At 35.1% G+C, this 16513-nt stretch overlaps 2 protein-coding genes across 2 annotated transcripts; both read left to right on the top strand.

Annotated features, from left to right (window-relative positions):
* Positions 1 to 39: 39 nt before the first annotated feature.
* On the top strand, positions 40 to 9003 carry LOC134243028 (uncharacterized). The gene is made up of 4 exons (XM_062725241.1): positions 40 to 922; positions 1167 to 1377; positions 6742 to 6915; positions 8333 to 9003. The coding sequence occupies exons 1-4, from the start codon at positions 59 to 61 to the stop codon at positions 8731 to 8733; spliced, it is 1650 nt and encodes a 549-aa protein (XP_062581225.1). The 5' UTR covers positions 40 to 58; the 3' UTR covers positions 8734 to 9003.
* Positions 9004 to 13630: 4627 nt separating this feature from the next.
* On the top strand, positions 13631 to 15497 carry LOC134243047 (uncharacterized). Its single transcript, XM_062725268.1, has one exon. The coding sequence runs from the start codon at positions 13720 to 13722 to the stop codon at positions 15370 to 15372; it is 1653 nt and encodes a 550-aa protein (XP_062581252.1). The 5' UTR covers positions 13631 to 13719; the 3' UTR covers positions 15373 to 15497.
* Positions 15498 to 16513: the final 1016 nt, after the last annotated feature.

Genomic DNA, 16513 nt, shown 5'->3' on the forward strand with positions numbered 1-16513 from the left:
ATTTATTTTAAATCGAAGTTTGAAACTTTTTATAATCGGGCTCGATATTTTCAATATCATGGCCACCATGTGGTCAAGAAAACTATCAAGGTTACAAAAAAATACGACCTGCTTTCGAAGAATTGCTCTCAGGGGTGTTTCCATAGCATCTTTAGAAGAACATAACTCTGAAGATGAAAAGGCAACTTATCCATTCATCAAACCTCGCATACCTCCGGGGAAATGGGGTGACATGGAGCCGAGAGTGGCATGGGAATGGTATGATTGTAGACAAGAATTTATGATGTTGCCAACAATAGAAGAAAGGATACGCCTTATGGATACAAAATACTGCGAAGACAAATACTGTTATAAATACTGGAATTATCCCTTATTGAACAGAACCCCAGGAAATTTGAAATATCAACAAATCATGACAAAAACTGTTTTGGAAGAAGTTCCAAATCTGAAAGACAGAATTCATAGTTTAGATAAAATAAACATTGAAGAAGTGACCAAAGTAAAACACATTCTAGGCCCAATTGTGATGGATATTCTAACAGAAGAACTTACACAGCTGGATCGCAGACATGCCAAACCTGTTTTGGGATATAACAATGAACAAGTCACGGAAGATAAACACCCAGACATTATTGTAAAAAGATTACTGTATGTTATATCAACTGTTTTAGGGAATCAGTACCCTCATCTTTCTGAAATGCAGATAACAGAAAATGTAGAATTAGCAGCCCACTGGAATAAGTATGGAATAAAGAGAATCAATCCACCCAATGTCATAAGGAGACGGCACCATATTCATAACCAATTTGAAATGAAGACACTTCATAGAAAGCGTACCCCATTTGAACTTCAGTTGAATTCAAGAGTGTATGCTAATGGAAGGGTTAGCTTCATGGTCAGGAGTGAAAATCCTCTTCCAGAAGTAAGCTGATGAGGTGGTTGTATGAAACTTGTCATAAATTAATATTTTCTTCATTTAACTTATTAGTAATTATACATAAATGTACATTATTTCATTAATTTATTTTTTATTTGAAGTAATACAATTCTTCAAGCTTAACTCAAAGCAAAACAGTACAAGTAATTGGAAGAAGTCTGATATTTTTTTCCCTTAGAAGTTGTAGTAAATGTTTGTGTCATACTTACATGTCGTTACTTTTTTGCAGTTTGCAGATGTTCAGGAATCAGAGTTTGACGAGGATAAACTGAAGGAGGACAGACTGATTTATCACGAGAACAAAAAAATGGAGGAGGAACAGAAAGCGAAGACATCCAGCACAGATGTAAAGGGGGGCAACTCAGAGCCACCCAGCAGGCACCTGTATCCCAAGTCTTACGGGGCTTCGTTTGGGGATGAACTCATCACTGTTAATCCAGGTAGATTTATTGTTATCCAGTACAGTCAACTAGGGCTGTCACGGGTACCAGAAATGACCCAAAACCGCGGAACAATTAATTCAAGTTGGGTTCGGTTCTGTTTTTCCAGAATTCGGTTCAGTTCCGATTTGAACAATAGAGTAGGTTTTACCATAAAAATGGCGTCTAAAACGAGAGATTCGTTAGTACATTGCCATTATAGTGTGATTTAAATAATTTGGTACAATCATTTTCTAGTCAGGATACTTCTTTAAACTAGTTATTGTGTTGCTATTTCTTAGATTAAATGAAAATAATTTTTTTTGCTGAATATAATTCAAATCATGAGCTTTTATTAGGTCACCTGAGTAACTCAGGTGACCTATTGCTATCTGTTTTCGTCCGTCGTTGTCCGTCGTCAGTCGTCCGTCGTGCGTCGTGTGTTAACATTTGAACATTTTCAGCTTCTTCTCTGAAACCACTGAACCAATTTCAACCAAATTTGGTATACAGCATCTATGGGTGGAGGGGAACAAAAATTTTGAATTTCATGTCCCCGCCCCCCTGGGGCCTGAGAGGTGGGGCCAAAACCACTAAAATTAGTGCAATCTTTAAAAATCTTCTTCTATACTGCTGGACATCAAGCAGGCAAACTGTTGGCATGAATGTAATGAGCATTGAGTCCTCTACCAAAATTGTGAAATTCATGGCCCCAGGGTCAGGGGTTCTAGTGCTAGGGCGGGGCTCTATAGATTATATAGTAAAAATGCATTATTTCTTTGAAAATCTTCTTCTCTGCTCCTGGGTATTAGATAAACTAACTAAGCACATAGCTATGATGAGCAAGAGTGCCTCTTCCAGATTTGTGAATTTTATGGCCCCAGGGTCAGGGATTCTGGTGTTAGGGCGGGGCTCTATAGATAATATAGTGAAAATGCATTATTTCTTTGAAACTCTTCTTCTCTGCTCCTGGGTATTAAATACACTAAATAAGCACATAGTTATGATGAGCAAGAGTACCTTTGAATTTTATGGCCCCAGGGTCAGGGGTTCTGGTGTTAGGGCGGGGCTCTATAGATTATATAGTGAAAATGCATTATTTCTTTGAAAATCTTTTTCTCTGCTCCTGGGTATTAAATACACTAAATAAGCACATAGTTATGATGAGCAAGAGTGCCTCTTCCAAAATTGTGAATTTTATGGCCACAGGGTCAGGGGTTCTGGTGTTAGGGCGGGGCTCTATAGATTATATAGTGAAAATGCATTATTTCTTAGAAAATCTTCTTCTCTGCTCCTGGGTATTAGATTAACTAACTAAGCACATAGTTATGATGAGCAAGAGTGCCTCTTCCAAAATTGTGAATTTTATGGCCCCAGGGTCAGGGGTTCTGGTGTTAAGTCGGGGCTCTATTGATTATATAGTAAAAATACATTTATTCTTTGTAAATATTTTTCTTTGCTTTTGGGATTTAAGCCAATGATCCAAGTATATATATATTTATGATGAAGAAAGGTGCATCTAGAAAAGTGGTTATTAATGCCCCCAGGGTCAAAAGGGGGGGGGGGGGATGGTTACATAGCCTGAAAATAAATTAATGCTTTGAAGTCTGCTCTTTGGTATTAATCAACCATTTTATGATAAAATTTGCAAAATTTTGAAATATATGGCCCTGGGTCAGTGGTTCCTTTGGGGTGAGGTGCACAACTGGTTATAAAGTGGAAGTGCATTTTCTCTTTGTTACTCTGATCTACCTCTGGGTATTAAAGGTACTTGGACACAGATTTGAAGTTAATATTTTCTCATTTTTTCTGTATAATATCACGAATTATATATTTTAATAGCATTTCACACAAAAATTAATTAAAAATCTTATTTCATTTAAAAGTTATTAAAACTTTAAATTTTTTGGCGGGTTTGATTGACACATCCTTGCACTTTCACAAATTTTAACTTTATTCGTAATCCTTAGGAAAAGTGGCAATTTTGATGTGTTTTAATTAGGGATGTCAACGAGTACCCGGTTAACCGGGTACTCGATCGAACGTCCGAGTATCGAATACTAAAATCGGTACTCGGTTACTCGGATGTATATTTTTAAATATTTCTAAGCTTATTTATTAATGCATTAAAACATCGGTTTTAAAACGTAAAATGTTCATTGCACTTGTACATACAGTAATTAGGGTTTCCTATGCCTCTAAATGACCGTTATCGCCTGTGGCAGTGTTTATACAGTAATTATCGTGACCAAACACTTGATGTACCTACCCGGGCTTTTCTCACCTTCGACTGTCGTCTTCCCTTATATTTAGTTTGCTTTAATTATTTGTTTTGATTGAACATCGTTTAAGGTCCATTATATTTAAACAAATTAAATAATTTTGTCAATTCTCCAAGAAGCCGTAAATTCTCGGGAGAGAGACGTTATTGCACGTGCGATTGTTGATTTGGATGCATTTGATTACATGGCAAATAATGCAAATGGTTGAAGGCAAATGCTTTAAAAATCTTATGTCCATCGTTGCTCCAAACTACAACATACCGTATCGTAATTCTATGAAATCTAGGATCAAAAAGTGTACGAAGATCGTATAAATCCGCTCTGTTATAGGATAAAAATCATAACTTATCAAGTTTATACCGTACATATAGCTCAGACACTTATCACTTGGACATCAAACGCACCTAAGAGTTACATTACAATTATGGAACAGAATTCATTTTTTAAACAAAAACACTGTGAACCATTTCTGATTTTATTTCTCGTATTTATCTGATAAATAAATTGAACTTAAAAAAATGTTGGATTAAATTTCGTCGGTTACAAAGTGGTCATAATTGTTACAACGCATTTGCAGGTAACCTAGCTCCCATCGGTTTTATTTCTACAAGAGTTTACAGTGTTTTACAGTTATCAATTAACTTGTTCATATTTATTTACACTTTTACCGAGTACCCGGGTACTCGATCGGAAAAACCTCCGAGTAACCGAGTATCAAAAATTGACCGATTTGACATCCCTAGTTTTAATGAGAAATATTAAAACTTTTATCAAGAAAAATAATTTTATTTAGAGTAGAAATGTTAGAAAGCAAAACACTTTCACAAGTATCGTCATTCCGAACTAAGAGATGCGTACAGAGTTTAGCAAATCGAGCACACTCATGTTATGTACACAGTTTTTGTAAACAGGGCTCGAGTTCTGTTATTGTTTATATTTAGAATTCACCAGGTGCGTTCAATCGTCACAGTCTGCTTACCACAACTTCACGGACTGACAATATATTGTGTGTTTGTTTTGCTTTCGAACGTGTCTACTCTGAATTTTCTGGATTATAGTATTAACATTTTTCATTTATACAAAACGAGATTGCCACATTTCCTAAGGATTAAGAATAAAATTAGATTTGTGAGAGTGCAAGGATATGTCAATCAAACCCGCCGAAAAATTTGAAATTTCAATATCTTTTAAATGAAATAATATTTTTAATAAATTTTTGTGTGAAATGCTATTAAAATATATAAGTCGTAATATTATAGAGAAAATAATAACTTCAAATCTGTGTCCAAGTACCTTTAAGTAAATAGAGTAAGCATGCTAAGTTAATAATTATGATATGCAATGGTGCCTCTTTCAAAATTGTAAATTGTAGTGATGGGGAATCGGGAAAAAATCAGAATCGATTATCGGTAATAATCGGCTGGGCATAATCGATTAATAATCGATTATAATCGAAATTTTGAACTTTAATAAAATTAATACAGAAAAGTTGAAACTTATTCAGATTTTTGTTAGACTTTTACAAAAAAACAAACAAAAAACATTTACTTACATTAAATATTTAAAAATGTTAATTGAAAATTATTTTTTAAAAAGTGGAAAATAATATTTTGTTTACTTTAAACAATATAGGACTATTGAAAGTCAAACAGAATGGGAATTTTTTTTTTTTTTTTTTTTTTACAAAGTCCATGCAATGGGTATTTTACTGATATTAGTCCCACCTTTCATTTAATACATGTATATTTTTCTTAAAATTAGTTTTAATTAGTTAAAATATAATAAAATTGCAAGTCTTAAAAGGAATTATCCAGAAGTTAGACTTGTATTTATGATAATAATTACGTTTAAAGATTGACAAGACTATAATTATGTTTTCCTTTGTATAGTAAAACCTTGCAATATTAGCGTTTCCGGGTATTAGTCTAACCCTATATTTAATCATGTCGGTAAAAGTATCAACAAGACACGGAATTCTTCCACGTTTTCAACGTTCATCACTACTTATATGCTCTTTGCATTTGGATTTGGTAATAAAATTAAAGTATGACAATTTTATTTTTTGTTAGCGATGTCGGCGACATTTATTTTATAATCGATTAGTAGCATCGAAGAGCTTCTAACGACCGACAATCGATTGTCGGCGACAATCGTTCCATCACTAGTAAATTGTGAATTTCATGGCCTCCGGTTTAAACACGAACCAAATTTAATTGTTTGAAAGTTGTTACACAATACTCAGGTGACCTATAAGGCCCGTGGGCCTCTTGTTCCATTGTATACCCGATCTGAAAACCCAAAATCGAACATTAAAAAAATAGAACCGACCTGACCGAAAAAATTTTGGAACCGTGACAGCCTACAGTCAACTTGTTTGGTATTCTCATGACTTGGTCACAGGACAGAAGACTCTGAAGTGAACCAAGTTATCAGTAGAATCAAAGTTTATAAGGGCATTCATATTTCATGTGGATTACCTGTTAATATGAGGTTTTTATGTGTGTTGGGTAGACCAGATAGGACACACAAACAAGACAATTATAAAATGTCATAAATAATTGCATCACAACCATTAAGACACAAAACTTGGAGCTTCCATGTTTTGATTAGGCCTAGAAAAAAAATATGTTTGTTTCCGCTTTCCCGACCGACCCTAATTTATAGTGCCGACCCTGAATATTTTTTTAATGCTTTTGTCCCATGATGTGCAAGATTTCAACCAGGGAATTATAGCCTCCAACTTTGCAAGCTTTTCAAGACATAAAGAAGTTTGGGTCACTTTTCTATTATAAGTTAAGTCACAGTAATGCTTGAAAACACCATTTCTTTTGTCATTATTGTTACTTCTATACACGTTTTGATTAAAGAAGCAAAAAAATTTTTTTCAAAAAAAAAAAAATTGCCAACCTACCTACCCTATATTTTTTCAGCCTGAAAGCGGAAACAAACGTATTTTTTTTCTAGGCCTTAGAGAATTTTAAAACACTTTGTATAAGGATATACCAATTATTATTTAGTCAAAATCTGTGAAGGTTATAATTTTTCAATGTTTTAGATATAATCTAAATTTTTCTAAACCAAGATATTTTTTTTTATTTTGCAGGATTTAATTTAGGAGATCCTGCTCAGTTTGGTTACATGTTTATACAAAATACAAACAAGAGGAAACTTCACAAGATGGAAGAAGATTATGGGGAGAGATACGCAGCAGAAGCCAGGATAGGCTGGGGGATGAGTACTGGGTTTGTCTGGAATGTGGCCCAAGCACACTACCAAGGTGAAACATACATATATATTTCCTGTCTGTTAAAAGAGGTGCAATGAGAGAAACATGTTTAATGGGAAGTTATTTTTGTCTCACCTCTGCCTCAGGTTCATTAAGATAATCCTAGGACCATTAGTGAAGTGCACTTGTATGCAAACTTTTTTTGAAATGAAGTGAGAGGTTGGACCAGGGGTAAAGGTTAACAAGCCAAGTGGCAGTACTCCCAAGTCTGTGTGTTAATTGGGATCGAATTTATGTGGATGGCATTGTATCTAACACATAATTGTGCTCTGTACCTTTGGCTCAGAGAGAAGTGAATAACAATTCTGCATGGAGATTGACATAAGGCCAAAAAAAATAATAGTCTTGTTTCCTGCTACCAGCCAGAAAAAAATAGGGTAGGTAGGTAGGAAAATTATTTTATTTTTTAATTTTATTTTATTTATTCAACGGTATTTCTTTGGATATGAACTACTACAAAACTAAACTGAACATGTCATAGCTAAGGTCAATATCATCGTTTAAAATTAAATTCCATGTCTTTTGATGCACAACTCAATTAGAATTTTATGAAAGTCAATGTTTTAAACATATATTTTATGTAATACAACTTGAGTATATATATTTTTTTCACTTTTGAAACATGAAATTCCTAAAATTTTGGATTTTTTCCCCAAAAGCTAAAAAAAACTTTAGGGTCGGGTGCAAAAAAATAGGGTAGGTCGGGTAGCAGGAAACAAGACTATTTTTTATTTTGGCCTAATCACTCATTAGAAGAGTCAAGATGTCATGCAGTATCAGGAAGGATGAAATAATAACTTAGATGATGGTACATTTGAAATAAATATAATTGTTGAAAAAGAAAATAATTTTTTTTGGGGGGGGGGGAGGGGTACTAGATCTTTGACAGGGCTGACAACTTTGTTTAGCAATCAGTTTTACATGTCAGACTATATGGTTAGATTCAAACACTGTCATAGACACCTATTGGTACTTTTTTCTTTTTAACAAATGCGGCCGTAAATTCCCATAGTTTGGCCTGGTCCGCTCAGATCTTGCTCATGACCAGATTTGATACAACCTTTTAGCAATGATATATATTTCAACAAGATGCAGTCCAGTGAAATTCGAAGTTCAGTTTATATAAGCAAGTTTGCCGAGTTCTCTGTTTTTAAAGTACATGTATATGCTCTTTCTTAATTGAGGTCCTAAAGGAAATTTCTTTTTAATCTGATAGAAAATAGTAGAGACAATTGTCATGCCTCAGTTCGGGGAACTAAAATAAGGTTTTCCTGAGAGTTTTATAGAAAGACAGGATTCTATAATCCAGTAGTACTTTTTCAAATGATGTTTGAATTTCTACTATGGTTAACCTCATCTGTAATAATATTTTTAAAATTTTTTGATCAACAAGATTTGCCTTTTGTAGGATTCAACAGCTTCATAGATATAACTTATCCTTTTACGAATTTCGGAATTTTGACGGATGGACGAAAGTTTCAGTTTTTTGCCAATCAGCTTAACACCTTGCACCTTTGGAAAAACACAGAGGCAAACCCCATCCATAATGTGTGTTGGTACACCCCAGAAATGGCTTTATACGAAACATTTGAAGACAACAAAATTCTGGGCTTTGATCAAACAGTTTTAGAACAGTTAATCAACTTCTTGTTATGTCAACCACAAGAGAGAGAGTATGACATCAAACCCACACTTCCTGCAGATTCTCCAGACAAAGTGAAAATAGAGCAATGGATCAATCTCAAAGTCAAAACTGAAAAAGAGGAGGAAGAGGTGGTGTATGATGAATCACAACTACTGATTCATTGAATAACTAATGGAACAATTAATGAAATAACTGACATATCCTATCCTGGATAGTTATCTGAATATCAGAAGGACTAATATTTTACTCCTTTATAACTAGCATTATATAAATTATATGGCATGAATTGCAAAGATACAGAGGAAGGAGTGACATCTTTGATCTGTTGGATTTCTGATCGTTGAGACATAGTAAAGAATGTTTAGTAATTATGAATGAGTGTGTATAAATTTCTCCAAGGTGATGGAGAAAAATAAATCATAGATTTAAATGTGTTTGACCTGTCAGAAATTTTTTCATAAAACTTGTGAGGTAGGACAAAGGGCATGCTATGTAAAACACTGTCTGGTTTTTGCAATGCCTGTTTGATATTTAGTACTGAAACATTGTATATGCATGATATTTACCGGCACTGTTTCTGGTTTGAGTAGGGACTGTTTGATGCAAAAGATAACCTTAATTAACCATTTTTAGCTCACCTGAGCCAAAGGCTCAAGTGTGCTTTTCTGGCTTTGGGGCCACCAACCCTGAGATTTTCTCAAATCTGAGATTTCTCAGAAAATCTGAGTTTTTCTTACCAAACTGTGCCACCAAACATGTATTTTCTCAAACTCAGACTTATCTTTTGATTTTTTTCTCGAATCTGAGAATTTTTCTCAAGCCTGAGATTTTTCTCAAAGATGAGCACCACAAACGTTTTTTCCAACTCAGGTGAGAAAAAAATCTGAGATTTCTCAGAAAATCTTGAGATTGATAGATACCAGTCTCAAATAAAATCTCAAAGAATTTTTTTAAGGTAAAATGATCGCAAATGTTAGGACAGAGCACAATTTAATCCATAAACACACAAAATTAACATGCAAGCACAGAAAGTAAATTTCCATCCTGTGAGGAGGGGGGGGATTCTTAATTACGCACATGAAGTCAAGAATCAAAACTTTTTTTAAAAGGGAAAAATAAAGAAAAAATAAGGGGAAAAAAAGAACAAAGGAAAACTAGTGCTCTAGTGGCACGCTTTACAAACAAGTATATCTCCATTCATATTACTTAATTTCGTTTTTTCTTCTGAGGAGTTTTTTTTTTCCAGTAAAGCTTTTTAGAACCCAAGATGCATCATCAAATAGTGAAAAATTTAGATATAACCTTAAAATTCCAGAAGTAGGTCACAGTGATCTAATTTTCAGCTGACAAGACTCGGTGGGACCCATGATACATTAACTGACAAAGTTTGTTGATTGTAAGCAATTCAGTATCTAAAATAGAATAGCCATTAATTTCAAAAGTAAGCCACTGTGACCTTGAAGAAGAATGCTTGCAAAATTTATAACGGGTCACTTAAACTTACTTCATGAAAATATAAGGCCCCAAGATGCATCAATTCGCAAGGTTTGATGATTCTAAACCTCTCAGTAACTGAAATAATGACATTTTTTTCAATTTTTTAGCCATAAAATTCAAAAGTAAGTCGGGGTAATGCATAAGCTGAAAAGTTTTGATAATCATAGCCACTGTTCATAGCCATAGTCAAATTAGTATCCTCTCATATATACTAAAGCAAGGTTCAAAATCATCAAACTTTGTATGTTAATGCATCTTAGGGCTTTAAAACATGTTTATCAAAAAGAAGGTCACAGTGACCTACTTTTTGAATTTTGCAGGCTTTCTATTGTTTGAGGCAAAGTTTGGACACTTTGAAGCCTATGATAATAATTGGCTCAGAGTTATCAAACATTGTCAATTGATGCATCTTGGGTTCTCAACATGAGAAGAGAGTCACTGTGACATACTTTTGAATTTTATGGCAATATCTAAATATTTTAGACTCTAATTAGCTTTGGATTATCAAACACTTCTGACAGTTGATGTATTTTTTGTCCTCGAATATGTCAACTAAAACGTAGGTCACAGTGACATACTTTTGGAACTGTCACAAGAAATACACTTGTAGAATGTAACATTCCTAACACAAACAATTCAAAAGCTTTTTTCCAAAGTAGGTCAGATTCAAAGGTCAAACTTGTTTTTATCAAAAGGAAGTATATATTGCAAGGAACTTGTCAATACGCATGTGAAATAAGAGAGCCATATCTCTGACCAATCAAAAGTTCAGGGCAAGAGTAAAGTTTTTGCGGACAAACAGACAGCTAGACATACGGACGGACAGGGCAAAAACTCTATGCCCTCGAATCTTCGATTACGGGGGCATTCAAAAATTCCTTTTCATATCCCCCATAATATAATGTGAGACGATATTATACATTTATTGACTGTGTTGGAGGGCAACTATGTACCGGGTATTTTTTCCGGACCCAAGAACCAAACTTTTTTGCCTGAGGCAGTTAGATCGAAGGCAGACAGTTTGGATCGGATCGAGGGTCGACAAAACGCATTTTGCCCGAGAACATAGTCAATTAATGTTTTGTTATACCTTTTAAATTTGATTTTGACAAATTATAATGTAAATTTCGTTTATCCTACAGTTCTGGCGAACTCCAGTAAGATATAGCTGCCTCCGCTCACTCTGTGACGCAATCGGTCTAACATCTCGTTGACATGTCCAACATCTCATTCTGCGGTCAAACATCGTTTTTTCATGCCCGCTCAGTAAAACATTGGAAAATTTATCCTTTTTTTAGTATAGAATTATATAGGACACGGTTTTAAAAGTATAACAATTCAAAATATAGACTGTGCTCTTCAGGATGCAGGCAGTTCATTAAATTGTTTTTTTTTTTTTGCCCCCCCCCCTTCCATTTGAAGAGAGTTGATGAAGCAAGAATATCCGCAGTCTCGTTTAAAGTCATCATTTCGTAAGTTCTGTGGTCGATACAGTGACCTTGTCAGCAAATACAGTATATCATTGAGTCAATTGATCCTCTTTCCCCGTTATTTCCCGACCATAACTAAGAGCACACGGCGGGTGTGACCCGTCGGCAGGGGATGCTCACGCCTCAATGTGACCTGATCCCACCTCTGATGTTTTGGAGGTCCGTGTTGCTCTGTTCCTATTTTGTATTGCTTTTTGGACTTTCGAGCTTGAAACTCCGTTTGGGGAAAATAATTTTAGTATTTTCTTGTTACAATTTCTTGTTACATGTACTATATACTTGGTGTAGCAGATCTATTGCTAATGTCAGTCACATATGTTCGCTGCAGATTGTAGAAGCAATGGTTTCCCCCCCCCCCCCCCCGTTTATGTCTTTCAGAAGAATTTGATGTTTTGATGTAAACCAATGAACATCTGCCCCTTTTCTTGTTAAATCTTTGGATCCGCCACCGGTCAGATCTGTTCCCTGATTCTACATGAATCTGTATGTATTGGACACTATACATTCCTTTGTAATAAGCCTAAATCTGGCTGCAGCTAAATCTTGATTAGGCGAGATTATACGGATCACATTGTATTAATTCACTGGTTAATCCCCCGGCACATGAGAGGTATATACATATCATATACAACTTAATCTTCTGTAATCCATCCACCTTTGGAATATTAATCTTCATTTGAAATGTACATCGTCATGTGTATGAGTGAAAATGAAGACCACGGTTTCAAACAATTTATACATGGACGGAAAAAGAATACAAGGTACATGAATTTTGTTTTAATGTTTTAAAACTTTCAGCAAAATCCTGGCATGAGCAGGCTTATATATATATTGAAAAATATCAGTGTTTTAGTATATTTCTTAATCTACTGAGAGTCGGTTTAATTCACAGTAATGCCAAGCCTAGGAGTCCGGTCGTATAGAAGGGGATCGACTGTTCAAACCACACTAAGGTACGGTACACCGAAAATTTCCGTCTAAATTAACGTTAAAATAAAATGTATTTATGTGTACTATGGTCATTTCCTACAATATCTATTAAATATAATTATTTTAGAAGTAATAAAATTAATGTCCTTAAAGCTGATAAATTTGATCCTACCAGGTTATTCAGCCCCCCCAACCCCCCTCGCCTTCATTCTAAATCTGGAGTGTGTACCACTGTATCAGTCTTTTATTTTATAAACAAGAATTAAATGTACAACTAATAGTTGATAAACATTGTACAATAGTGTAGGTTTTAATTACATTAAATACGCCCCTTAATGCCATTGATTGTTCATGTTGGTGTCTTAGTTTATTATACTACTTAAAAATGAGTTCTGAAAAGGGAGGAGGTGCTCTTGAAAGAGATTTCCGTCTAGCATTTACATTCGCCGGGTATATGCAATGTTGTTTGATGCAAAAATCTCTAGAAATTAAAGACAATTAAAGTTAGATGTAAAATTGTATATTTAACATGCCAATCGAATTTCTTCGGCAAAACAGTTCCCTTTGCAAAAAAAAAAAAAAAAAAAATCGATTATCTTTTCTTATCAAGTTAATGAAAACACAGTTTTACAGAGAGAGAGAGAGAGAAAGAGAGAGAGAGAGAGAGATTTGAAATTAATAATTAGCCTGCAAACTCTTTTTAAATTAGCTTGGCATGGCCTTGTATCTGAACACACCTTTAACATGCATTTTATCCTCTTAAGGGCATGATAAATCCGAATTAATGCAATATGTAGATCTACATACGGGGCTTTGTCTAAGAACATGTGGCTTACCGGATCAGCCCTGATGAGTCTCGGGTCAATGGTATAAAATCTTAGGCATGATATTTTTAACTCCATAGAATTAATTGCCAACAGAATGGTTAACTCCCTAGACATAAATATGCAGGAAAATCCAAAAGAATATTACAAATGTATTTGAGTTAAGGGGATAGAAGACTACACTATTGCCACCCCCCCCCCCCCCAAACCCAACCCACCCACCCACACTTCTTGCAAAAATTATACAGGTATACCAAGACTAGTATGCGTTTGAATTTTCAAGCTGCAAAAGTTAAAGATTTTTTAAATGTTCATCTACATTAAGATCATTCCTAGTGTTGAGGAATTCTCATATCCATTTTCCTTTCCAGTTAAATTAAAGTTATCGTCCAGATCCAAAAAAATCAACATGCCGTCCATGAAAACTGACAGGGAGGGCAAAACTACATACGCCGAAATTTCTGCCATGAAATTTAACTTAAAGGAAGAAAGATGTCTGAAAAAGAATCTTCAGCTTTTGGGGGTAGAAGAGGATTACTCCTTGACCTTGATTAACCTTGATAATAGAGGAGTCAAACTGTATCAGAAAAGACTCAAAGACAAGGTCTCCAAAATTAAAAGTAATCTGACTCCAACTGAAATCACAGAATTTCAAAAGTTAGAAGAAGCGGGAAAATTGAAAGGGATTTACCCATCTGTGACCCCTAACCTTCAAGGGCGAATCGTCGCAGAAGCCAAAAGGTTAAATCTTGACCTTCCCGTGAGGCCAAGGACGGCAATTCCTCTTAAACGATCTTATTCAACAAACACACCGCGACAACCACCCCGACCGTCGTCAGAGAAACGTCAACTTCCGCTAAGGGAGCCATTGAAAAACGGGTTGTCTGAAACTTCCAAGTATGAAAAAGAAGAAACCAAAGACTCGATTAAAGGTGCTATAGGAAAATCAAATGAAAGTTCTGTGCCCTCTAAGGTCCAAGTGAATAATTATACTAAGTCCAATCAAAATGAGACTTCGAACTGTGATAGAAAAACAAAGCTCCCTCCAAGAGGCAATTATCCTTCTCTAAGGAGTCCGCTCAAGAGACATTCTTCGGAACGGAAAACAATCAGTGCTTCTGCGCATGTTCGGAAGAGGTTTCTGGACGACCACAGATTAAGCATTGTAAAGGAGGATATTCATTTATTACCAAATGAGGAAGTGAATGGTGAGAATGTTAAACCTAACGGAATACTCCAAGAAGGAAATGAAAATATTTCTAATTCCTTACCAAAAGCAGTTGAAAAGAATGAAGAAAATGAAAGCGAGACAAAAACAATTGAACACAAACGTCCCTTCACACGTCCAGAATCTAGGATGGACGTGGTGCGTGATAATTTGATTGACAGCACTACCCCATCTATTCTAAGTCTTGACAGTGGTTCTGTCTTAGATCTGGAAATGGTAGAGCCCACAAAAGGGAAAATGAAGCTGATGGCAACAAAGACATTTACAGCAGAGGAAGTGAAGGAACTCAATAAAAGAAGATCTCAATCCGATATATCCTCCCAGAGTTTTTACGACTGTAGTTCTTCCAGAACGGCAAAACATTTAGGTATGTCTCGGTCCTCAACTCCAAACAACCAGATTCTAGAGAATAGCCAAATGACGCCACGTAAACACGTCAGGGCAACGGCATCAATCTCGCCATATTCCGAGAAAGAAAAATTTAAGAACACCACCCCCAGATCACAAACAGCTAACGTAACAAGAACCAGGACAATGCCCCTAAACTCCCCAAAACCAAACATACAAAGGTCTAAATCTTCATTGAGTGGTTGTAAGAATCCTACGAAGGCGATGTTTTCATCGCATGCCCCTAAAGATGGAACACGATCTCGTCGCCTGCCCGGGGGCGGCACAACATTCCTATCCAAGGAAATTGGTGACGACTTGGGGAATAATTTACAAGCCGAAATACGACAAGATCTGCTGGAAAAAGAACACGAGGTGCGAAACATCATGGACAAAAAAGTATCTAATTACCTTAACCGACTTGGAAAATTTTTGGACAAAAAATAATGAAGTTCTATACCTAGGAACATTGTAATGAATTTTGCTTACATATTGAAAGTGCTTTATTTACATTTTCCTGTTTTTATGAAACGGGGATACAATCGTGTGCCATCAATCATGGTGGTCTTCCTAAGGAAAGACATATCCAAATACGTGATCATGTGTTTTAATCTCTTCACCATATCCTTGTTAATGTTGAGTTTATAGTGAATATTCCTCTGTGTTTTTCTTGGATAAGGAAATTAATTTTTAAATATTGTAATATATATGATTTGAATTTGTTGTAGCATAAAGCAATGCAAAAATTAACTTTAGACAGCCAATACTAGTAGTACAGTGTATGCCAACAGTAATATATATAATTGTCAATGCTTGTGACTGTCATTCACAATCGCTTTCACAATAATTGTCCATGAAGTTAAGTTCACCGGGTGGAGTATCCTTCAAATTATCATACAGATGATTCTGCTCATCGACACACAAAAAGCAAGATGTGTTTGTGAAACACTGATGCCCCTGCATGGCAGCTTTTGGTGAGCCTTTGGAGAGCTTTTGGAGAAGTTTCTGTGAAATGCAGGTCTAACTCCAAGGTCAAAGGATAAAAAAATGTTATTATTCAAACAAAGGACTTGTGTCAATGAATACGTATATATGAAATATGAAAGACAAAGATTAAAGTTTTTTGTTTAAAAAAAATTGGATGAAACTTCAAAGTTAAAGTCAAAGAGTAAACTTTAATGTTACACCCAGGGGAAGACCTTGTTATAATAAATATACTAGTGAAATAAAGCTTGAAAAATGTTCCACCCTTCACTTAAAAAACATCATGGATTTTTTTTTTTAGAAGAGAGTGAAATATTTTTTCCGGTATTATTTTTAACGATCAAAACTTGGCTCCTATGTTGCTACTTACCCTCTCTTGGAATTGCATTCAACTAAAGATGTCGATATGAAAGCTCGGTCAACAATATCTCGCACGATATATACTCAATATACTAGTATATGTATTTTGTTATCGTGTTTTTTTATTTTGACCTGACCGTTGCAAAGGCATGGAGAACGATTCTGTATTGAATGTCAAGATTTAATATGCCAAAGGTAGGTGGAATCTCGAGAAGTGTTTTGTAAATAAAGATATTAAAATGTT

The sequence above is a fragment of the Saccostrea cucullata genome, unplaced genomic scaffold (genome assembly GCF_032062105.1).
Source record: "Saccostrea cucullata isolate Sc308-1 unplaced genomic scaffold, CSIRO_AGI_Scuc_v1 ctg501, whole genome shotgun sequence".
NCBI classification, from domain to species: domain Eukaryota; kingdom Metazoa; phylum Mollusca; class Bivalvia; order Ostreida; family Ostreidae; genus Saccostrea; species Saccostrea cuccullata.